General features: G+C 45.1%; 1 protein-coding gene and 1 pseudogene across 6 annotated transcripts in view; one reads left to right on the top strand and one right to left on the bottom strand.

Annotated features, from left to right (window-relative positions):
- Nucleotides 1-18631, bottom strand: part of Arhgap17 (Rho GTPase activating protein 17) — a 96366-nt gene extending 77735 nt beyond the window's left edge. For 5 of the 6 annotated variants that reach the window (XM_028764129.1, XM_028764131.1, XM_028764130.1 and 2 more), the window contains exon 1: nt 18459-18631. In XM_028764129.1, coding sequence (XP_028619962.1) covers nt 18459-18511 — 53 coding nt within the window. In that variant the 5' untranslated portion in view covers nt 18512-18631. The remainder of the gene's footprint in view (nt 1-18458) is intronic. The other variant, XM_028764128.1, reaches the window with a different exon arrangement.
- Nucleotides 18632-24226: 5595 nt separating this feature from the next.
- Nucleotides 24227-24774, top strand: part of LOC114618457 — a 1238-nt pseudogene continuing 690 nt past the window's right edge.

Raw genomic sequence — 24774 nt, forward strand, 5'->3', positions numbered from 1 at the left:
CTAGACTCTTTAGAACTTTAATATTTCTCAAACCTGACACTCCTGACATTTTGTTGTAGGTAATTCCTTCCTGTGGGGGCTGACCTGTGCACTGTGAAGTATTTCATAGCATCCTGGCCTCTACCCACATAGCAATGAGTGACAATGTGTTCTATTCTCTCCTCCTCCACAGCAGTCACAGAAAGAATGTCTGCAGATACTCCCAAACATCCCTGAGAGAAAGGGAGGGGCAACACTGCCCTCAGCATTACAATTCAGAAAGAAGGTGTGTCTGTGAGACCAATGTGTCTTACTCAAGGTAATTGCTGTGGCCTGGCAGTTCAGTAGGAGTTGCATACATCGTAAGCCCTGGGTCCTGGGAAAGCAGAGGATATAAACACTTGCTTTACTTTCTGTCCACATTTCACTTCTACTTCTGAACATGTCACAGTGAGAGAGGTTTTTAATTTCTGTGAACTCTGCATTCTGTTTGGTTGCCCACTTTTTATAAAAGCTAGGTATAATGACATTTCTTAAGTTTAGTCTAATGTCTCCCTGTCCTGATCTGCCAAAGAATGAATGAACAAATTGTACTTGACTTCCTTGTCCAGCAACCCACTTCTTAATAGGCACACCTGGAACTTTTGCTAAATGGCTTCCATTCCCTTTTTTATTCCCCCTAAGGCTTTTTTTTTTTTCTAAATGTCAGAGCTAGAGAGATGGTTCAGTGGTTAAGAGCACTGGCTGTTCTTTTAGAGGACCAGGGTTCAATTCCCAGCACCCACATGGCAGCTCATAACTGTCTGTAATTCCTGTTCCAGGGGATCCAACTTCCTCATGCAGATATACATGCAGGCAATAATACCAATAACATAAATAAAAAGAAATAAATCATTTTTAAACAATGTCTCTTATAACATTTAATGGATTTAAACAGGGGAGAAAAACTAAACATGTTCAGTCAATCATTTCAGACTAATGCTGTGGTTCTCAACCTGTGCTGGAGACTCTTTGGGGGGTCAAACAATCCTTTCTCAGGGGGTCACCTAAGACCATCAAAAAACATAGTGTTTACATTTTACAACTGTAACAAAATTACAGTTATGGAGTGGCAATGTGATAATTGTATGGTTGGGGTCACTACAACATGAGGTACATTAAAGGGCCCCAGCATTTGGAAGGTTGAGAACCACTGAACTGACATGTTCCCCAATGCCCTACATTCTCTCCTCACTGAGTTTCAGAGAGGAACCAGGAGGTAAAGATAGAACTTCAATCTGCTGTGCAGCTGCAACATGCCATTGTGGTCATTATATGCCTAAGACTATCAGAAATCAATCTGTGGTTGGGAGTGGTGTGTGTGCTTTTAATGCTAGGGAGACAGAGGCAGGAGACTTTCCATATAGTGAGTTCCGGGACAGTCAAGGCTACACAGAGATCCCATATCATAAACAAACAAACTAATATCGATTCATGAAGTCAACTGATAAAATGGAAAAATGTAGTGTTCTAGCATGAGCTATTTGGATGCTGTTCAGACGGGATATTAGTTTTCTCTTGCAATCATTCAAGTGTTCTGGCACAGTGCTTGTCCCTGATCACGCTAAACAGGAGCATGGCAACTTCCCACTAGTCCCTAGATGTTTATAACTACTCCAGAACCCTGAATAAAGAACATAAAACACCCATAAATTTATCTGGAAGCCTCTTCCTAGGAATGTACTAGCACCTTAGGGTGGGGGAATATGTCTAAGAGTTAAGCCTGGAGCCAAATCTAGTCACCACCAAAGACCTGAGCAACAATAAACAAATTACTTGGTATCTCTGTGCCTGTGCTTATTAGAAAATGAAGCTAGGAAGAATATCTACCTTACAAACTTGAAAGATTCAAAGAGATAGATGGGCAAAGTATCTGTTTCCTAAAAAACAGGAAAACAGATGTACCAGGTCTGCGACCTGTGCTCCTGTTTTACCGGCAAAAAGGGACTAGACAATCATTTCTCAGGATTTGCTGAGTCTAAACAGACTGGTACCTGACTACATCTGAAACAGTGCTGACATCTAGTAAAAATCAAGTGAGTATTAGCTATTATTACTATAGCTGTTCTTCCAGAAAGCTCTGCAAGCAACTGTGTGGAAGAAGTGAGAGGGATCACATATTGGAGGCTGTGCCAGACAGTTTTATGTCAACTTGACACAAGCTAGGGTCATCTGAGAGAAGGCTGTCCTGGAACTCACTACATAGAAACCCACCTGCTTCTGCCTCTGCTCCCCTGTCCATAAGATGGGGCCACAGGCAAGTCTATAGGACATTTTCTTAATTAGTGATTGGTGTGGGAGAGCCCAGGCCATTGTGGGTGGTGCCACTCCTGGGCAGGTGGGTTCTTTAAGAAAGCAGGCTGACCAAGCCAGTAAGTAACACTTCTCTATGGCCTCTATATCAGTTCCTGCCTCCAGGTTCCTGCCCTGTTCGAGTTCCTGCCCTGACTTCCTTTGATGATGAACAGTGATGTGGAAGTGTAAGCCGAATAAAACTCTTTCCTCCCCAAGCTGCTTTGGTTATGGTGTTTCATCAAAGCAATAGTAAAGTCTGACTAAGATAGAGGTCAAAAGCCATAAAAAAGATGGGACTCAGGTGAGAAGGGGAGAGCCTAAACAAATAGGCTGGCATTCTGCAGAGGGGGCAGGAAAGTGCTCCAACTGTGGTCTGAGCAGGAACTGACCCAATGGTGATGAGCAGCCCTTGTAAGTGGGAAGTAGGAACCTCACACAACCACCAAGAGCATCTACTGAATACCTGTTGGACACCGCAGTCTTCATTCTAAGAAAGTATCTCAGAGATCTAATGGGGTGAATGAGATCAGCCCTGGAAACACTGAGTTCCAGGGCCCTGCAGATAGGCCAGTGGGCATGTCCATGCATACAAGGGAGATCCACAGCAAGAAACAGAGAAAGAATCCCTGCAGAAGGAAGGGAAGACGTCAGGAGAGAGGTGTTAAGAAAGCAAGGCTGGTGACAGGTGGCAGGAGAGTTGAGTTCAGGAATGGATGTGGGTTGAGGCTGAGATGAAGGACAGTATGTGGGCTGGAGAGGAGGGCTGTGACCCCTCAAGACTCACTCCAATGACTTTTCATATACTTGTCTAAAAATGAGTATTGCTATCACTCCCTTCCTAGTTCCTAGAAAAACACACTCGCCAAAACGACAAGAATAGAGCCTGTCAACTAGGCCGTGAGACCAGAAGAAGCACCTCCAGTCTTCTCTGAGAACTGGGAAGGTAATCAAGGGGAGTGGGTGTGCCTGCCATGATAAAAGTCAAAGTCTGGCAAAGGCACTCAGGGAGATGGACTGGGAACCAGAGCCAAGGATGGGAAGGCAGGACTTTATAAAGGCCAAAGGAGCTGGAGGCAGTAAGGTTTGGCAGTGCCGACCTGCACAACTGAACTCTTTCTGTGCTACACCCCACATCCCAGGTACAGGAGAGAAGCCAAAGTCAGGCATTTTGCAGGAGAGATGAAAGGCCAGCTGGAATGAGTCTTGAAAGTGATGTCCAAGAGGAAATGGCGTGACTGACTCAGTCACACCAGAAGCTGGGAAGGAACTGCCTCGGAAGGGATTCTAAGAAGGGCTAGATTGTGGTGAGAGTAGACAAAGGATTAGCATGACATTTCTGGAAGTACTGTAAAACCCATTTCCATCCCCAGCAGTAGTGTGCAGCATGCTCTCCCAGCCTCCCGACAGCAGCACACCATTATCTTGCACACAATTTTGCAGGTGAAAAATTGAATCTTGAAGCTTTCCATTTCTGAAAACAGCCACAGCCAGGCACTGAGGCCACACCTTTAATCCCAGTACTGTGGAGGCAGAGGTGGACAGAACTGTGAGTTCGAGACCAGCCTGGTCTACACAGACTCACTTCAGCCCATCCAGAACTACATAGCAATGTCCCATTTCAATGAAACAAACAACAAAAAGAAGAAAGAAAACAAAAGAGTCTCATCCATTCCTAGTCATCTGCATGCAGCCATGAGCATTCTGCAGCCATGAGCATTCTGCAGCCATGAGCATTCTGCTTCATCTGCTCATTAGGCCAGTGTTCTTTAAAGTGAGAGCTTTACACGTTAGGTGTTAGCCCTCAGTTGTGGCTACTGTTTTTTTCCAAATAGCATGCAACATAGCACTCATTTTGAAACCACAGCAGACAAGGCTACTTATTTTGTGATGCTGAGGACCAAACTTAAGGCCTTGAGCACCAAGGCAATTTTGAGCTCTGCCCAAAATTTAATTGCTCAAATCTGCAGGTTATCTATTGTTCTTTTTCTGCATTTTTATGCCAAGCCACAAAGTACTTTCTATAATAAGCTGCTTTTGTTTCTATTAATTTTTATAGTGTTTTTCCTTATGCTGGACATGGAACCAGTGGCTTCAAGTATGCTAGGTAGTGCTCTACCACTGAACTGACCCCAGCCACTGTATAAAACTCTTGATCCAGTTGGGATTTACTTTGGCATATGACCTGAGGTGAAATCTAACCTGACTGGTCCACAATGCTAACTAACCTGTTGTCTCATGCTATTTCCTCGATGTCTTATGATACCTCTTTCATATGTGCCAATGTCTTAAACATACTGGCGCTTATCCTACTGCTGTGTCAGAAGCCTTTGGAGCACAGCACAGGGGCTGAGCAGACTGAGGTGAAAGAGAGAAAGGAGGCAGGGTAGGGAGAGAAGAGGAGGGAAGGAAGGAGGATAGAGGGAAGGAAAGAGAGGGAGGGAGGGAGGAAGAGAGAAGAGGGAGGAGAAGAGAGGGGAGGGATTAAGACAGAGGGAGAGAGACAGCACAAGACATCATGCGCGCTGGCAAGCTGGAATCAGCACAGTGGCGCCTCAGCTCAGCACACTCTCACTACACCCCACTTTAAGTACAACACCGTCAACTAAGTACAAAGAAAGCGGATTCTGTGAGGAAATAATTTGATGACTATGAATTCTCATCCCTGAAAGAACACTTCTGCTTGGGGGAGCTCACATTTAACACACAAGTGAGTGTTCTAAAGACTAGTGAAAGAGCACACGCGAACACTGCTAGCATCTCTCTAGAGAGTAGCCATGCATGGAGCTCTAGTGGAGAAATGCTGGATTTGCTGAGCTGCCAGACCGGAAGTGAGGTCTCCTCACCTTGGTGTCCTTGTCCTTGATGCCTCTAGAGCCTATGAAATTACATCCAGATCCTCTTGGGCAGTGGGAGGAGTTCTGGACCAAGGATTGTTACAACTTCCATGTAAAATCTTCAGCAAAGCTTCTATTCTTTAAGAATGCCCAAAGAGTCAGAGCCTACAATTAAGTCTGTTGCCTCATGACTTGCTAACCACTTCCTTAAAAGCAACATGAACACACTGCCACCAACAATCCATTTCAGGTCCTCTACCATAGCTCTTCTTTCAGTTCCTTGTCTGAAGTGCATTTGTTCTCTCCACAGAGTCAGAGTAGTAAAATCCCAGCAACTTGCCAGACTGCCACACAGGACAGAGGGCCCATGTAAAACGCGTCCAGGTTCCAGTATAAGCTGACTGTCAACATGGTGGCCAGTGGTCAAAGCCAGTCAGCTCTGAAAGTATCATTAAAGGACAGGTTTGCGTTCTTCTGTAAAAATACTCACCTGCCAACCTTATAACACAGACTCAAGTAAGAGACACACTACATATTGTGTCTTGGAATAGAGAGGAATGCTGTTTGTAGATTGTATGGTTTGTATATGCTTGGCCCAGGGAGTGGTGCTATTAGAAAGTGTGGCCCTATTGGAGTAGGTGTGTCACTGTGGGCATGGGCTTTAAGACCCTCATCCTAACTGCCTGGAAGTTGGTATTCTGCTAGCAGCCTTCAGTTGAAGATGTAAAACTCTCAGCTCTGCCTGCACCATGCTCCTGCCTTGATTATGGACTGGACCTCTGAACCTGTAAGCCAGCTCCAATTAAATGTTGTCCTTATAAGAGTTACCTTGGTCACCGTGTCTGTTTGCAGCAAGTAAAATCCTCACTAAGACATAGACTTTATCAATAACCCAGAGTTACTGATGAACCCACTTGCATTTTGACAGGATTTGTGCTGGATAGTTTCATGTAAGCATGACACAAATTAAAGTTATCTAAGAGGAGGGAATTTCAATTAAGAAAATTCCTCCTTAAGATCAGATGTGGGCAAGCCTTACAGCATTTTCATAATTAGAGATTGATGTGGGAAGTCCTACCCAGTCCATTGTGAGATGGTAGTCCTGGATTCTGTAAAAAAGTCATCTGAGAAAGCCATGATAAGCAAACCAGTAATCACCATCCTCCATGGCCTCTGCATCAGCTCCTGCCTCCAGGTTCCTGCCCTGTTTGAGTTCCCTGTCCTGGCTTCCATCAATGATGGACTTTTGTGATGTGGAAGTGTAAGCCAAATAAACCTTTTCCTCCCAAACTTGCTTTTTTTGTTGTGGTGTTTCGTTGTAGCAACAGAAACCCTAACTAAGACAGGATTCAAGCATTCCTCATCATGTTTCTGCAAAGCCAGGTAGGAACAGACTCACAGGCCCGCCACACAACAATGCCTCCAATAAGGATACAGCAACATATATCTTGGAGCCTGAACAGTAGGATAGAAAAGAAATCATGGGAAGAAGTCACTACTCCACAATGGTATGTCTATGGTCTCAACTACTCTGAAAGATAAGGCAAAGGACCATACAGGGAGTACAGCTCAAAGCCAGCCCAGGGAGGAGCAACTCTGTTTCTAAAATGAGGGGAGGAGAAAAGAGAGGAAAGGAAGAAAAGAGGAAGAATGAAAGAAAGAAACAGAATAGAAAATAGAACAACAGATATAGTATACACACACACACACACATACACTAAACCAAAGATATAATAAAATGATCAGTTGTAACTAGTCAACTATACACAGCACATTAATATCACCCAAGTTAACCAATAAAAGTAGTTAGGTCCTCAAGAATAAGAAAACATTTAGGCACAGTCCGTGTACATAAAAACAAGTGTCATGCCCAATTTCCCATGACCCCAGAAAGATCTACATCTACCAAGTCTCCCTGAGGTTCAGGCACAGACTACTAAATCAGATGTACTACACCATGCACTCCTGACAAATAAATTCATTTACTTTTGTATTAATAGGGCCTAGCATGAAGGTACCTAAAACATAGTACTATTAATTTATTTTATTTTTCAATCAAGTTATCACTATGTAGCTTAGACTGCCTGGAATTCACCATTTACCTTTTTCTGCTCCCCATGTCCTGGGATTCATGCATATGCCACCACACCTGGCCCAATTAATATTTTAATGAGTCTCCAAGAAATCAGAATTGTAAGTTTCCCTAGAAGCTAGGGAAAAAAAAGCAATATCAATATCCCTTTTTAAACAAAAATGGTGGGGGGCAAAAAATAAATAAAAAACTGATCACATAAAAAAGACTAGATAATTGCAGATTAAAACTCAATACACCAGAGGACAACTACCAGTTATTGAGACAGTGCAGAATCACATTTGCAGATCCTGAAGCAGCAGGAGCACGGAGATCAAGCGGAACACACAAGAACACATAAGAAGAGTATTATAAACACAACACAGAGGAGAAGAATCACACTGCAGCCTATTTCAGCAGGGAGCAGCCAACCGTGACTCCTCCTCAATTCTTCCTGCCCTTCTTCTGCAGCTTGAACACTGTAGTCCTGGTTCCCCCTCAGGCTAGGTGCCATCACTTAGGTCTGTTTGTCCTCCCCTCTAAGCCTAGGGCTGCAGTTTCCCAGCCACTCTCCAACACCTCAGAGACACACCTGCTCCCAGCCCAAAGCATCTTCACTTTCTTAGCTTCCACACAGGACCCCCAAAGATGACCATGGTAGTCTGCAAATCATAATTGATCTCTTCAAATTGGAAAATTAATGATAGGCTGCAAATAGGCAAAAGCCACCAATACTGCTTGTCTCGAGCAGTGGGTGATAGTGGTCAAAGACTGTGTATTTTAATTTTGACATCTGGGAATTCAGGGGATGTCACTGGTACATTATTACGTCTGAATATCCCAAAATGCAAACACAGTAAGGGTATTAAATTACAATGGTCTGAAGAAGAGATGTATTAAACCCTGCTTGAAACAGGTCCAATCACCATTTCAACATTTATGGGAGGAGTTTGTGAGTCCCCACCTACCACTGAAGGACTGTGGGCAGTTAATGGCTGCTGGTGGAGGGGGTATCACTCTTTATCACCTATTCCTGCTCACACAAACAACCGTAACTAAACTCAGGGGCTATACACAAAAGTCATGAAAGTAGGGGTGGGGCTTATTGAAAAGAGGGAGTTCACTGGGAGAGGAGGGAGGATGTGGGAGCGTAATGGGAATAAAAATGACCAAATTCCATTATACAAATGTATGAAATTACCAAGAAATTTTTAATGAAAAAATATAAAAAATTTATAAGTAGACTACAATAGATAAAATAACAATAGAATTTCAATGTGCAACCAAATTTCTCTTTGGAGGAAAGATGTTTATCAGTTAATACCAGGTAAAGAAAATAAAGGCACACCAATTCTAACATTTCTGAAAGCTTTCGAGGCCCAAGCTACACTCTATCTATACTGGCTGTTAGTGCACATCGACCGCCACCGCCACCGCCATTGCCATCCTCTACCTGAACAACCTGAAAACGAAAGTGCTGGAGAGGGCTGTCCTTGCTAAGCAGCAGACCCAGCCATCTGTCTGATTTATAAGCAGAAGATATTAAAGTAAAGGATGGAAAATACAGAGTGCCATGCCCCCTAAGGTTATTTCTGTCCTGTTGCAATTCTATTATCACCTAATAGCTCCATCAGCTTGTCATATGAAGCCCAGGTGCTCTGTATCCAGAGAAACCCTAACTGAACACATTGTCCTGCCACCAGGTACATGTCAGAGACCCCTGTGCTACACGAACACCTTGAATCCTAGCAGTCTCATATGCCATGAGTGGAGTACTCAGTGTAGTCCCCCAGGCCTGGCTGCACTGGTTTCAATTGGCCACTTCAGCCCATACATCTGCAAGTATCCAATGACCATGTGAAATCCAAGCTGGTGGATTTCTAATGTTTACACGGACAGGTGACAATTAGTTGGAAGAATCTCCATGGACCTCTCAACATTTGCTGAATGAATATTTGTGTTCACCTGAGTCCCTCTTGATTTGCTCCATGACTTATGTGTTCAAGCATTTATGAAGCAAACATTTGACCGACTCATGTGAAAGAACATGAGAAACTAGAGAAGAAATGCTAATGAAACATTAAAGGAGAGATCAAATGGATGGCGAGACCAGAAGGCATCTCTGATAAGGCAGACACCTAAAAAAGGAAAACTGTGGGAAGGGAGTAGAAGAGAGTTACTTCTTAGGACAATCACCACCCAATAACAATACAGCCAGAAACTTGCAATCAACGAAAGGGTGTGGCCCAGGGTCACCAGCCCTTACAGCTGGCAGAAATGGACTGGACACTGCTTTCACGTTTGACATAGGTTTTCCACAGATCTGTCCTATCTCCTAGAATTTCTCTTAGATTCAGGCTAGTCCAGAACATGTTACTCCACACAATTTACTGCTCTGCTCCTTAAGCCAGCAAAACTAGCTGGAAGACAATCTTCCATCCAGGTGAAAACTGAGAGGCTGACTAAAGTGACAGGAAAGATGGACGTCCATCAAGAACAGATACCACATGAAAGGATAAGAATAGAAAGCTGGAGATGGTGACAGCAGGATTCAAACTGTGGGGGAGAACAGGACTTGTTAAATGGCTGGGGCGAACCCAGCTGGTGGCATTTGCATCCATGGGGAAGGAAAATAAATTTTTGTTCTGTTTTATGGTTGTTGGGGACAGACTCCAGAACTCACAAATGCCACACAAGGACTCCACCAGTGAGCTACATCTACAGCCCAGCAAACTCACTGTCAATTCTTTGGGTTCTATGGGCCACCCAGGTCACCTTTCTAATTACTCAACCCTACTACTGTAGTTAGTATGTGACTGTGTCAGGTGCAAAAAGCCTTCTTTGACAAAACAGGACGGGTCAGATTCGGCCCATAGGCAAAAGTCTAGTGATCTATGGTTTAAGGACGTTAAGAAAATGAGGCGAATTTAAGGGTGAAGGTCATGAGCTCAATGTCTGCAGCACACTTATCGAGAGATGTTCCAGACTAAGATGGGGGTATCACCTAGGAGTGGATTCATACCAGGACCACAGCATAAAACTACAAATCATTATCCAAGAGGTGAGAGTTACTGGGCTGAGATCACCTAAAGGAGTGGCTTCAGAAGAGGAGGGACCAACAACGCTTCCCGGTCCCTATGTATTCCCATCTGCAGATTCAACCAACCTGGGTAAGAAATATTTGGGGGTAAACTGCTTCTGATCTGAACAGATTTCTCCTTTATCACTATTCCCTAAAATATACAGCATTATTTATATAGCATTTACAGTATACCAGGTATGGTAAGTGATCTGGAGATGATTTAAAGTATGCAGAACAACTCCAATGGCTATGTGCACATACTATGACATTTTACATGAGACCTGAGCATTTGAGAATTTTCACATCTGTAGGGGGGTCTAGGCCAATTCTAAAGGTGCCCAGTAACAAAGATACAAAGAGTGTACAGTGTACAACCATTAAGGTCTGAGAAGGAAGAAATAGCATAGCACAGTTTTCCTTACTTCATCCTTTTTAAGAACAGGGCTCCTCTTGTTGGGCATGGTGGGGCAAGTCTTTAGTCCCAGCACTTGGGAGACAGAGGCAGGCTGACGTCTGTGAGTTCATGGCCTTGGTGTACATATGGAGTTCTAGGACAGCTAAGGCTACAAAGAGAAACTATGTCTCAAAAAAAAAAAAAAAAAAAAAAGCATGCAAGAAGGGGGGTTGTTCCTCAGTTTTAAACATTTCTTTATTTTTATTTTATGTGTATGATTGCTTTGCCTAAATATATGCACATATGTACATAATGTATGTGCTGTGCCTCTGAAGACCTGAAGGCGGCACTGGATCTTCTGGAACTAGAATTACAGACAGCTGTGAGTGGACGGACATTTTGATGCTAGGAACCCAGTCCTCTGGAAGAGCAGCAAGTAATCTTAAGGTCTGAGCCATCTCTCCAGCGTTCTTTTTAAAGGAGGGCTTCCATTCCCTTTTCTAAGGTAAATAACTTAGGTTCAGCTGGTAGTGGTAGATTAAAAGGAAACTCTCCAATTGACTAGAAAGGAAGGCAGTTCTAAAGTAAAATACCTACCAACTTTTTTGTTTTCTTCTTAGTATAAGCTACTGTATATGCAAAAAAGCATATATGTAAAAACAAACAAACAAAACAAATAATGACAAAAAAAATTAGCCATCTACATCTTAAGAAGTGGCCCAGTTCTAACTTCACGGACAACTTTTCATGCCACAAGCATTATTAGTCTCTGAGCTAGAGGTCAAGGCAGACAGCCCGAGGCCAGATAAAGTTTGCAGATATGTTTTCTTTGGCCTACATAGATGGAATTTTTTTTCTTTTTCATTGCTAACATTTAAGTATCATAAAACTTTGCAGGAAAATCAGCATTCTGGAGCATCATTAAAATGGTAGATGTGGGACTGGTGAGATGGTTCAGCTGGTTATAATTCTTGCTGTTCTTGCAGAGGACCTGGGTTCAGCTCCCAGAACCCACATAATGACTCATAGCCATCTCTAACTCCAGCTCCAGGAGACCTGATGTCTGTTCTGACTTCCACAGGCTCATGCATGCATGTGGTGCACATGGATATGCACAGGCACATACACTTACACAATATATGTATGCACATGTGTGTTCCTCTTTTTTAAAAAAGGGAGTTGTGGGTAAACTGTATGTACATTCACCACGGCAACAAGTGGCTAGAGCTGAAAGCAGCCCCCCTTTGGATGGATAAGTGTTCAACAGCTTCCACCATTTCCCATTCGCACACCTGGTCTCACCTCAATTCTTTATTTTATCTGTTCTGGCACTTGAGTGTGTGAGCCTTGCTCATACACTATTAACTGTAGTTTTTAATTTCTTGGAGTATAGGAGACATTATTTGAAATAAAAGATTTACAATCATATAAGTACATTACTAAAACTAAGATAGATCCACAATCCTTTTTATTTGGGGGAGGACAAATATAAAAATAAGCTTAAACCCACTGACTATAAACTTGGCCTGTGATGGCAAGAACATACCGTGCATGGATAGCTACACTTCTATGTATCCTTTGGGTAATTATATGCACATGCTTTGCTACAGAAATAACATGCTGGGTTTGAAGCTGTTAGCCAGATTTAGTTGGAGGTTACCTATAACACCGGCATATATACACACTGCTTCTCCAGAACCCAAAAAGTTGTGAATTCTGAAACTCATCTGGAGCTGACACAGAAGCATCCTTGTCATCACAGCACATGGGAGGCTGGGCAGGAAGATCAAGTATTCAAGGCCACCCTGGCCTATACAGCAAGACCCCTTCATCAAAACAAAGATCTCAAGGGTTTCACATCTGGAACCACGGGTCTTTCTGCCTTCAGGAAATTACATGAACAGTAGATGGAGTGCAATAACTTGTTTCAATGGATTTTTACTTGGTTACCATGGTATCCACCTACGTTAGAATGATACATCCAAAGTATTCCATAGTCTGGCATAGTGCACCCTCCATTACAACTGCAAACCATGAAGGGTCCTCCCCAGCACCAGGAATTTTTTGTCACCAGATGATTCATAACAGTGTCCTATGCTACCTTTATAAATAGAGATGATGCTAGGTAACTGCATCCTTCTGTGGCTGTTTTTTATCCCCTGGCAACTGGGGGCGGATTTTTATATGCCTCTAAATAAGCTGTTTGGCATTCTAGAATTCCACAACCTCGATGGGCAGTGGTGGCTCACACCTTTAATCCTAGCACTTGGGAGGCAGAGGCAGGTGGATTTCTGAGTTCGAGGCCAGCCTGGTCTACAGAGTGAATTCCAGGACAGCCAGGGCTACAGAGAGAAACCCTGGCTTGAAAAACCAAAACCAAAAAAAAAAAGAAAAAAAAAAAGAAAAAAAAAGAATTCCACAACCTCAACCCACCCAAGGTGGCCTCAGAAGGCCTAAGAAGATGCTCAGACAGAGATCCTTGCCCTATCCTGTGGTATCAGAGGCTGAATGGAAGCCACTGGGCTTAGTACCTTGCTTTCCTCAGATGCTCTGTTCAGAGATCTCTGGGGAAAGGTAGAGAGAACCCCAAGTGAGAGAAGAAGCTTGTTAAGTCAGTGAGGAGTACAGAGTGTTCCCACAGGCAAAGCAAGGAGCAGTTATATGACAGGCATGCACAGGTAATAAATGCTGCCTCACGGAGAAGTTTTATACAACATGGTACCAAGGGTACACCATGGTACCACTGTGACATCAGCAGGTAGCCATGCACTTCGACTGAAAATTCCTGCTGCTGTAATGGACAGCTACCTCTGCTCCTAGAGAGAGTCCCTAGATCTTGATGATCAGGAAGAGGTCAGTAAGGAATATAAAGAGATAAAATCCATTAGCTATGTGCTATACATACACACAGGGAGCTGATGACCACCCCAGTGAGAAAGCTGTGGCTTGCTTCAGGACCTGTACTGGACAGGGATATCAGATCCTGAAAGAATTCCCAAGATTCTTCTAGAAGAAGCATGAGATGCATATTTTTCAGGTGAAAAGTATTACTTTTTTAAAGTGACAATAAACGTGTAAGATACCGAATAACGCAAAGAGAATACATCTATAACCTGCAAGCCAATAGTCTGCATCTTTGGCTATGACCATTCATATATCCAGAACATTAAAAGAAGACTAAGTCAGGGTTCTAACCCTTGGTGCAAATGCAGCTGGCACTGTATAATTCTTTGTTGTTGGCACCGTTCAGCACCCATGCCAGCAAAAGATGACAGCAGCAACTCCTGCCCCACCCATCCAAGTTATGACCATCAAGAAGGCTGGGATGTGGCTCAGTGGTAGAGTGCCTGTCCTAAGCAAAGCTTTGAAAAACATCTAGATACTGGCCAGGGTCCCCTGAGGAAACACAGCCTCAGGTAGCAAGCCACTGAATTACAGTAACACCCAACTCACAGCTCCCAAAATTTGATGAAGGAAGCACTGAAGATGAATCAAACACCATACGCATCTGCTTCAAAGTCAGAAACCTGTTTTGGATCCACAGCTCCATCATGTACCAGCTCTGTGACCTCTCTGATCTCTGGCTTCCTTATTGTTAATCAGGAATAAACAACACCACCCCAAAGCTGCTCGGAAAATGCAGTGGGTTCCTTATGAGAAGTGCATCAGCTTAATGACCATGAAAGACGTTCAAGACATTTGCTCGTAAACATGCCACCTTTCCTGGTGAAAGGCAGCCCTAGTTCTGTGGTCAGAAGTACATGGGCTGCAGAGGTGGAAAGCTCACACCATGTCCTGTGTGGGTCACTGAGTAGATGTCTGGCAAATCATTTGTCCTTCTTCATAAAATATAAATGGTAGTCACCGTAGGTTAGAACCAGGCCAGGTGCTGAGGCACAGCCCTTGGTAAGACACACCACTGTAGGAAGGTGAAATGATTACTCTGTCCCTATTAAAGATCTCAGCAAATGAGAATGAGCTCTCCAACAAGCCAGAGAACCAATGGTGCCATGGTGTCAGGTAAAGAAGGAACCAGGAAGTGGAAACTTCCAGGTCCTCTGAGATAAGCAGTTGCCAACACAGCCACAGACCACATCTGGCCTCAAAACTTTTTGTGTAGTGTAATGCCATAATGCTGCTGTGCTTGTTTGAGTTAAATGTCAGCTAATGTTCCCCCAAACTTACATTTTAGGCAACTTCCTGAGAACTCTAGAGGTTGGGACCCACACTTCCACAGACACACCCCCACCTTCTTATTAGAACATGACTCTTCAGGTTCTCTGCGGTCCTTCCCTGGACCTTCACTTGTCAAATGAAAGCACTCATAACTCTATCAGGGTAGACTCTCTGCCAGGGATGTACTCCTAGTCACACCTGCCCAGCTCCTCTCTTGACACACAACAGCGCCTGACCTCATATTCCTGTACAGCCTCCTCTCTCCAGACAATGTCCGCCCACCACCACTCCTGACTCCCTGCTGCACCGGCTGCCCTCTCTAATTATCTGAAGCCAAGAGTTTTCAAGAGAGAATGTTTCTCCTTTTCCACAGCAAGACTGCAAAAGCTCAACAGAGCTTTTCTTGTTTGCCTGACCAGTGTCTGCCCATTTTGTTGCTGGTAACAGTGCCCCAGTTTACCTTAGGGAACCAGCACTCCTCCACTCTCTATTTGGGTGGGGTTGAGTCCATTCCATTTCCCAGGAAAGGCATGTGACCCAGAAACAGAGCCAATCCCGGGACTTTGGCCACAGTCACAAAGTATTCTTTTCCTCTGAGACTTGTGCTGAGGATAATGGAAGTCTGTGAACACAGCCTGTCTAAAGAGTGAACCCTCCAGAATGCCCTGAGATCCAGCACTGGGAAGGCTGGGGCAGGAGGACTTGGAATTCTGGGCTATACAGTGAGACTGCCTCAAACAAAAGCAGTCCTATGCCTAGACTCCTGATGACAGGCACCTTGAATTATGGGTTTTTTTTTTTTCTTCACCAGAAGAGACCTAATTCTTGCAAGAAAGTGTGAAAGAAGTGGGGGGGTGGAGAAGCAAAGGCTAAGCTCACACCTCCCAAGAGCAGCTTTTATGAGCTGGTGGCAGGCAGGTTGTCCTCGGTGCACCTGGCATCCCTCTGGAAGTGCTTATCTTATGTTTATAATTACTTGAGGTTTGCCTATCTCCTCCATACATCTACAGAGCGGCTGCAGGGCACAGATCTCATTTGTATTGGTCTCTGATTCTTTATTATCACACAGTGGTATGTAGTGCAGCCTCACTCAGTGTTCACTGAATATGAGACTCAACAAAGAGCATGTGGATTAAAATATCCATTCCACTACTCTTTTTTAGGGCACCCAGGTCGTAAGACTACCTCATAAGCCACGCCCACAGACTCATCCATCCTCTGCACACAAATTGCATCGTGGTAGCTCATTCTTTCTAGGCATTACTAATCCTCAACCACACCAGTCCCATGAAACTTCTCGATGGAGTTACTCACGAGCATTCCATCCTATAGAAATTCCTCGCTGCACGATAGCACCTAGAGATCCACAAACTGATAACGGCGGATGCTCACTTCCTTCTCTATCACAGCTTCTTCTTCACAGCTGGGAGAAATCTGGGCTAGAAAAGCATTCTTCTTTACCCAAATACACCCACGATCTGCTTCTGATGGGTACCAACCATCTGGCTCACTGAATAGTAATTCTAAGTTCTAGCCTCCATTTTTCTCCCTACCCCCTTAGGTTTACTTAAAAAGGGAACACACACACACACACACACACACACACACACACGGGGAGGGGAGGTTTCTAGGAAATCAACAACAAGAGAGCAACAGGTTTCTCCCCAGTAAAAACAGATGTTCTGTAAAGTCTCATGGCTGCCACGCCCTTACAGCTCTGTAATAGTTGCAGCTTCCCCTGGCATCTAGCAATAAAGACTTTCAAACAGAGTCAAAGGTCAGGGCCAGAATTACTGTCCCAGTATGAATCACTACCACTTTATCCTGTTCATATTTTCCCAAACTTAATTCCGCAGCACCTGGCAATGTAGGACGAGCTAGAATCCTGGCATTAACAATTTTGACAGGTCATCTGTTGTGGGACGGGAGTCACAGACCCTGGGAATCAAAGACTCTCAGGGTGCTCAAATAGCCAACACCAGCAGGTAAAGAGGCAGTTTGATTATAGAAATCGAGTAGTGCATGGTATCAAGACAGTGCCCATCTGAGATATCAAGGATCTTCTGAGGGCACAGAGACTGAAAGAAGTGAAGAATGAGAGAGAGGTTATCTATCAGCGAGGTGTGGGAAGAGAGGCTTCTGGGAATTCCAGGAAGAGGATAACTTAAGAAACATAGGCTTCCCGTGGAAACTGAAAGTGGGCAGGTATGGCCAGAATATAAAAGTAGGAAGAAAGGCTAAGGAGAAGCAGGGGCCCACAAAACCCGAACCAGCTTTCAAGACAGAAAGCTCTCAGAATTTTGCATAAAACCAGCAACTTTCCCTTGTCCCACACAGTACAAAACCTAATAAATAAATAACAATCTAACGAAGACATTGTGGCATCTACTAAGTTTTGATTCTGCCATGTGTATCTGAAAGGAGTTCAAGACTCACAGGAAATTATCATTTCTCACTATATTTCTTGTTCACACCATTAGGATTACTTGCCTTGATCTCCTCTTTCTCTATTTCTACAAGCAACAAAAAACTAGACATGTCTGGGTTTAAGGGGCAGGGGCTGAGTCTGGATAAAAGATACCAAGATTACATGATGGGGGAATTTTTTTTTTCTTTTTAGAAACTCAATTTAACAAAACTTAGCAAAAGGTTGAGGGAAATGAAACACTGTAAAAAGCAAATTTAGAAAACCCAAGAGGAAGTAAAAGTATTTTCCTACATATAAAAAAAGAAGTGTCTCACGTGCTTCAACCAAACTAAACTCCCCTTAACTGCTAAGGGAGGAGGGAAAGCGAGAGCTGTGAAAAATTCATCTATCTCCGTGTAGAATAAACAGCAAATTGGTTCAGCACAGCTATCTGCCCTACAAGACCTTGAAATATTTGTTCCAGATAGCACAGCACATGACAACAGTCTCCTGAAAGCTCTAAAAACCGCAAATCGTTCCTGTTCTACAGCCTACTCATCTACTGTCCCTCCTTTATTCTTTCATTTAAAAAAAAATCAGCTTCTTGTCAAGCACTCACGCAGTGTCACAAAATACCACATCCTTGGTGAGAAAAGGCATCCTTTTCCCTTTCTAAACCTCTAGACCTCAAGAACTCGCAGCAAACTCCCAAAAGCCTGGATTTTGAGACTGTATTTCTCGATTCCTTCACAGAGGGGAGGAGGGCTAAACTTATCTGGGCAAGCCACACTAGCCTAACACCCCTTGGGTTCCTAGTGACCAGCAAGCTCTTCTCTGAGGAAGGCTGCAACTGCGGGTCGGCGGGGAGAGCCTGAGAACACCAGCCCCAAAGCTGCGCGCCTGGCACTGTGAGAGGCACACAAGTTTACGGAGTTTTCGCACCAGGCGGCGAGCTCCGGCTGGCGGGGACTGGGGGGAGTAAAAGACTCGCACGGGTCTCCCGAGGGCGATGCTCCTCGGGGCAGGACAATGGGCAGCGCCCAGGCCACAGCTTGGCGCAGACCCCCGCCCCGCGGGGCCCAAGGCCCGGCCGCGCCCGGCTCTCCCAGCTCCCCGGCTCCTCGCGCGCAGGACCGGCCCGCCCCCCGCGCGCCCCCCGCCGGCGCGCCCCGCGCACTCGCCTGCCGACGGTCTGGTTGGCCAGCTGCTTCATGCGGTTGAATTGCTTCTTCATGGCGGCGGCGGCGGTGGCGGCGGCGGCAGGCCGCGGGGCTCGGGCTAGGGAGGACTGGGGACCGTCTGGCGGGTCCTACCTACATCGCTTCCCGGCCCCGGAGGCGGTGACGGGGACTACAATTCGGCCCCGCCCTCGCCGCGTCACTTCCAGCGCCGCCGCCCGCCCCTACCACGAGTGGGGCCGAGCCGAGCCGAAAGAGGCCGAAACCAGAGAGGTGGAACAGGTGCGGACGGACGCAACATGGGTGGAGTTAAGCGGATCAGGGCGGGGACCAGTGAGGCCGCGCCGAGGTGGGTGGAGCCGAGCCCAACAGGGCCGAAACCAGATAGGTGGAGCCGAGCTGGGTCCGGCCCGGCCGAAACCAGAGAAGTCAGGCGAAGCAGGACCAAGCTGAGCTGGACGAACTTAAAGAGTGGAGCCGAACCAATCGGAGAGGGATGGAGTTGAGCCAATCGAAGACGGACGAAGAGCGGGAGACGAGCCCAGCCCGGCACCTGGACTCGGCGGTTCTAAATCAGAGCCGGGCGGGATGGGCCGAGTAGAGCCAAACTTAGCTACCTACTCTAGTGGTGACAACTAGAACACAAGTGAACCTCGGAGATCCTGGCCCAGTCCGGCAAGGCGGAACACAGGAATGGGGCCTTGCCCAACCTGACGGCCTTGCCCAGCCTGACCCGGGAGTCAAGCCAGCCGGGGGTGGGGGCGAGGGGGAGAAGGATGGGGGAAGCAGAATCCGGCCAAGCCGAGCCGACTAGGATCTAGTAGAGTGATGCCGAGTCAAGCGTGGGAGAACTGAAATGAAGTGAGGTTAAGCTGAGACGAGCGGACCTAACCTAGAGCGGCAGGTCAGACCAGGGTATATCCTAGAAGGGCAGGAGTGAGCTGAGGCAGATCTATGGGGTGAACCGGCTCCGCGCTCTCAATACCTGAATCCCTTGCTCTCTGTCCTGCCCAAAGGGCAAAGTATCAGGAGAGAGAGAGAGTGCGATTCTTTCCCGGAGCTGCTCACTGGTCCATGGGAAAGGCCAAAAGAGTAGGGTCAATCAGATGAGGGCCCCCTTAGAGTATACACCCAGACCCCCCAGCCAAAGGAGACTGGTCTTCGCTAGGCCCCTGCACTGATGGGACTTGAGTCCCTGCTGCCTTAAATGATCACAAGGTTCTGATTTCCAGCTCTGCGGTAACAGTGGTGCTGGGAAACTTGGTGGGATCATTTCGCATTGCAGAGCCCTTTTGTCCAACTGAACCAAGTTAGTTTTATGACCTGCAGACATGTTCTCCTGACACGGCAGTCTTGACTCCACAAACACAAGATTCCCTACATCCAGTGGGCTATGGCATCCTTTACAGGCTGTGTGGTGGTTTAAAGTGTCAACTTGACAGGATCTAGAACCACCTTAGAAACAAATCTCTGCGTATGTCTGTGAAGAATTATCTACATCGGGTTAATTGAGATGGAAAGGTCCACTCTAAACGTGGGCCACAGCATTCGATGGTCTGTGGCCCCAGACTGCAGAAAACTAACTGAGCTAGGAGCTTTCATCTCTGTCTGCTTTCTGAACGCGGAGGCAGTGTGGTCTTGCTGCGAGCAGCCTCATAACGCCTATTATAGTGCCGTCCCCATCATGGTAGACATCCTTCCCTCCAACTGGAAGCTGGACTAAACCCTTCCTCCCTCACATTGCTTCTTGTCCTGCATTCCCTTACAACAAAGACCAAAGTAACTAATGCAAGGGACAGGGACGTCTTGAGCTCAAAGAACAAGAAACTTAAAAATCTCTATCAATTACAACTCAAGTAAGGAGCCTCGAGTCACGCAGCAAAATGCAAGTCATCAACATTAATTACAACAGGAAGTGTTGAAATAAAGCTTTGTTTTGGTTTGGTTTGGTTTGGTTTTTCTGAGGAGTCTCATATAGCTGAGGATGGCCTGATCCTCCTGCCTCCGCTGGCCAAATGCTAGAATTACAGGCTTGTGGCACCCCATCCAACAAGCCTCATTAAAGCAAGACAGAACTTGAAGACCATTTGCCAAACCCGAGTCAGCCATTGAGTCACTACATTCAGATGCTACCATGAAACTAGACAGTGGTAACATAGGCCTGAAAATCTAGCTTCTCGGGAGGCTGACACAGAAGGATCACAAATTCCAGGTCAGCCCAGCCTACAGAAAGCAGTAAAAGAACAATGCAAAACAGATGTTATCATTATATCAGGGAGCACGAAACAAACTTCATTCAGTTGTGGTACCAACAATGCACTAGGTTTCCAAGTGGATAACATGGATTTTAATGTCAATTTGGTCACAACATGGACAGACAAAGTTTTAAGACACGAGTCTGAAGCTGATTCTTGAGGAGTGTTGCTCAGACTTGCCATGTAGAAGAAAGAGCTAGTAGATGGAAAATAAAATCTACCAACATAAAGGACTTAAATAGAACAGAAGCCAGGGAATTGGCAACCATCCAATTCAATTATCAACCACAGGCATCCAGAAAACCTCAGTGACTCTGTACCAAAGACAGAAGAAGAGTTAGAAATCATGTTTCAGCCAAGTGGCTCAGGAGTTGAAGTCACTGATCTCTAAACCTCAGACCATGCTAAACATTGGTCTAGAGCAGAAGAGACGGCCTTCAAGGAAAGGTGCTTGCTGCCAAACCTCAAAAATTGAATTTCATCCCTGGGACCCACATGGCAGAAGTAGAGAACCGACTGCAGCAAGTTATTCTCTGACCTTCATATACACACAGTGGTACATGTCCACCTACTCAGACCACACACACACACACACACACACACACAATTTTTTAACTGGCCTACCTACAAACAAACAGAAGAGTCAAACCCCCAAATTGAAGATCTTGAAGATACAGTTTAAGATTTAAATAAACTGAGAAACTCTGTCTTGAAAAACCAAAAAAAAAAAAAAAAGATTTAAATAAATTACTATTCCCTATACAAAGTAACAAATAAGACTTTGACACAGGAAGAACACCTCTCCCTTCAGAAGAAACAAAGTCTTAAATGTAGACCTTTGAAAGTACAGGCTTGTGTGATAGGGCAAAGTGATACAGTGGAAGAAGAAGGGAAATCTGAAAAGCCTAAGGGAAGTTCAGGGCTTCCAAATGAATTCAATACATACCCTAAGAACATTTATAGAATATGGTAAGAAAAGATTCCTTGCATCCACAGAACTACCTGAAAAAGGTGGGACGCCATGGGGAACAACAGAGTGGTGTGAACCTGTGGCTAACTCTAAAATGCTACATGTTGTCACAGAACTACAAGCCATTGTGTCTCAGCCAAATGTTAGAAAGACATGCTTAAGGAGAAAGAGCAACATCCATGAAAACTGAACATAAAAAGCACTGTAAGATGTATCTGCTTCAGTTTTTAAGATAAGGGCAGGGGTTAATTTAAAAACCAGCATAAGAAACTATTCCCAGTCCTTTTCAGAGAAAATTCAACTGAGTAACTCAGTTGGTAGAGTGTTTGCCAAACATCCATAGGGCTCAGGGGCTGATCCTTAGCACTGTACAAATTGGCTATAGTAATACAGGTCTGTAATCTAACAATTGGGAGGTAGAAATACACAGATTGTGGATTCAGAGTTATTCTTGGCTATATACAGAAATAGAGACCATCCTGATCTATATGAGACCCTTTCTCAAAAAAAAAAAAATCTCAAAACAGAGTAGAAGAGATCAAAATTCAGCTACAGGAAAAAAAAAAGATTAGATTCAAACACTTTCTGATGTTTTTCAAATAGAGAAAGTTCAGTATCTGGATATAGAAACTAGTGTAAAAGGAAAAGAAGAACAATCATTTGATTGTTCAAGTAGGAAACTCCACTTGCAAATGAAGAGAATGTTTCTCTTATTGAGCAGCCTGGGCAGCAAGAACGTAGCTCATCAGACACCAAACATGAGCAGGAACTTCCGAGTCTCTAAAACTGTGAGCAACAAACTTGTCATTTAAGAACCACCAAATGTGAGCTGGAGAGGTGGCTCCTTAGTTAAAAGCACTGACTGCTCTTCCAGAGGTCATGAATTCAATTTCCAGCAACTGTATGGTGGCTCACAAACCACCTGTAACAGGATCCGATACCCTTTTCTGGTGTGTCTGAAGACAGCTACAGTATACTCACATAAAGTAAAAAAAAAAAAAAATTCTTTAAAAAAAATAAAAAGGGGCTGGTGAGATGGCTCAGTGGTTAAGAGCACTGACTGCTCTTCCAGAGGTCATGAGTTCAAATCCCAGCAACCACATGGTGCCTCACAACCATCTGAAATATCTGATGCCCTCTTGTGGAGTGTCTGAAGACAGCTATAGTGTAGTTACATATAATAAATAAAAATTAAAAAAATTAAAAACCAACAAATGGCAGGGCAGTGGTGGCTCATGCCTTTAATCCCAGCACTTGGGAGGCAGAGGCAGGCGGATTTCTGAGTTCGAGGCCAGCCTGGTCTACAGAGTGAGTTCCAGGACAGCCAGGGCTACACAGAGAAACCCTGTCTCGAAAAAACAAACAAAACAAACAACAACAACAAAAAACCCAAAAAATGTATGTTCCTGTGTTATAGCAGACTGAGTGAACCAAAACAAGCACTCAATACTATGATGGCTACCCAGAGTTTGGTCAGTTGTGCTGACTTTTGTGCCTTGTTTTTAATCTTATTAACTTTATTTTTAAAATGTGCAAATGAAAACACCACGCACAAAGATTACTCAGACTCAAAGTTTACAACTTGATGAACTTTCATACAGTTAGAATTGGCATTCCAAACAAAATTTGTGAGTGCATCCCACTTTAATGGCAGGAATGCATGGCCAAAGAAGTGATTTATTACATTAGAAGCCCATAGACAACTTATATGCATGTTGGGTCACTCGGAGACTACAGAAAACATGTGTGGTTACCACTAAGGTCATTGAAGGGGTCTCTGATGGCAGCAACAGGAGTCCCTGTTGATTTTATTTTGGAGAAATTCTAGAGCTTTTTGTTGGAGAGCCTTATTCAAGGCAGTCTTAAGTTGTTCAAGTATCCTGGGTAGCCTGTCCCTTCTAAGATAAAGCTAATTGTGGCTGAAGGGCCATTCAGAGAGGCAGATCATTATGGGACCAACATCCCATACAACTTGCTGTTGATATGTTTATTACCTATTCACACCCACAGGGGGTATTCAGTGCCACACGGGGACTCTAAGCCTGTGAATTGCTTTGCAGAGGACCACTTCAGGGAAAGATGTTGGATGTGTTAGTTCCCTGTGACAGTTAGTGTTAAATGCCAACATGGCAGAATCTAGAGTTTCTTGGGAGATGGGCTTCGGAGAATGCCTATAAATTATTCTCCTGATAATACTGTTTGAGGGAGGAAGGCCCGTGGACTCTGGGTGGCACCATTCTCCGACGAGGAGCCTGGGGTATCTAAGTGGAGAAGGAGAGCTGAGCTACAGCATGCAGCCACTGCTCTCTGCTTACGAATTGTGGATTCAGTGTGACCAGTATGTCTCCTGGTCCTACCAACATGGCTTCCTTACCTATTTTCACGTCTTCCCCGACATTTATCCTTCTGGAACTGTGTGGTGGTTTTAACAAAGGAGATCCTCATAGGCTCATGTATTTGAATGCTTGATCTATAATTGATGGAACAGTTCTGGGAAGAATTAAGAGGTGTGGCCTTGAGGAGAGAGGAACAAGAGAGAAGGGAAAATGGAGGCAGATGTTCACGTGTCTCCTACAGTCAAAGAAATCCTAAGTAATGCACTGAAGAGGGGAGAGATCATTGCAAAGCAAGGAGGGGGTGGAGCTGGAGGCAGTGTCCCAGGGATCGAGAGGATGGGCCCTGGCATTGCCCGCATTAGCGGTGCTGGCATGGAGCGCATGGGCGCAGACTTAGGCCATGGCGTGGATCGAGTGGGCTCTGAGATTGAGCGTATGGGCCTGGTCATGGACCGCATGGGCTCAGTTGAGCGAATGGGCTCCGGCATCGAGCGCATGGGCCCACTAGGCCTTGACCACATGGCCTCCAGTATTGAGCGCATGGGCCAGACGATGGAGCGCATTGGTTCTGGTGTGGAGCATACCCGCACCCCTTGACCGTGTGGGCCAAACCATTGAGCGCATGGGCTCTGGTGTAGAGCGCATGGGTCCTGCCATTGAGCACATGGGCCTAAGCATGGATCGAATGGTGCCCACAGGCATGGGGGCCGGCCTGGAGCGCATGGGTCCTGTGATGGATTGTATGGCCACCAGCCTGG

This window comes from Grammomys surdaster, unplaced genomic scaffold (genome assembly GCF_004785775.1).
Source record: "Grammomys surdaster isolate TR1022 unplaced genomic scaffold, NIH_TR_1.0 142, whole genome shotgun sequence".
Classification (NCBI taxonomy): Eukaryota; Metazoa; Chordata; class Mammalia; order Rodentia; family Muridae; genus Grammomys; species Grammomys surdaster.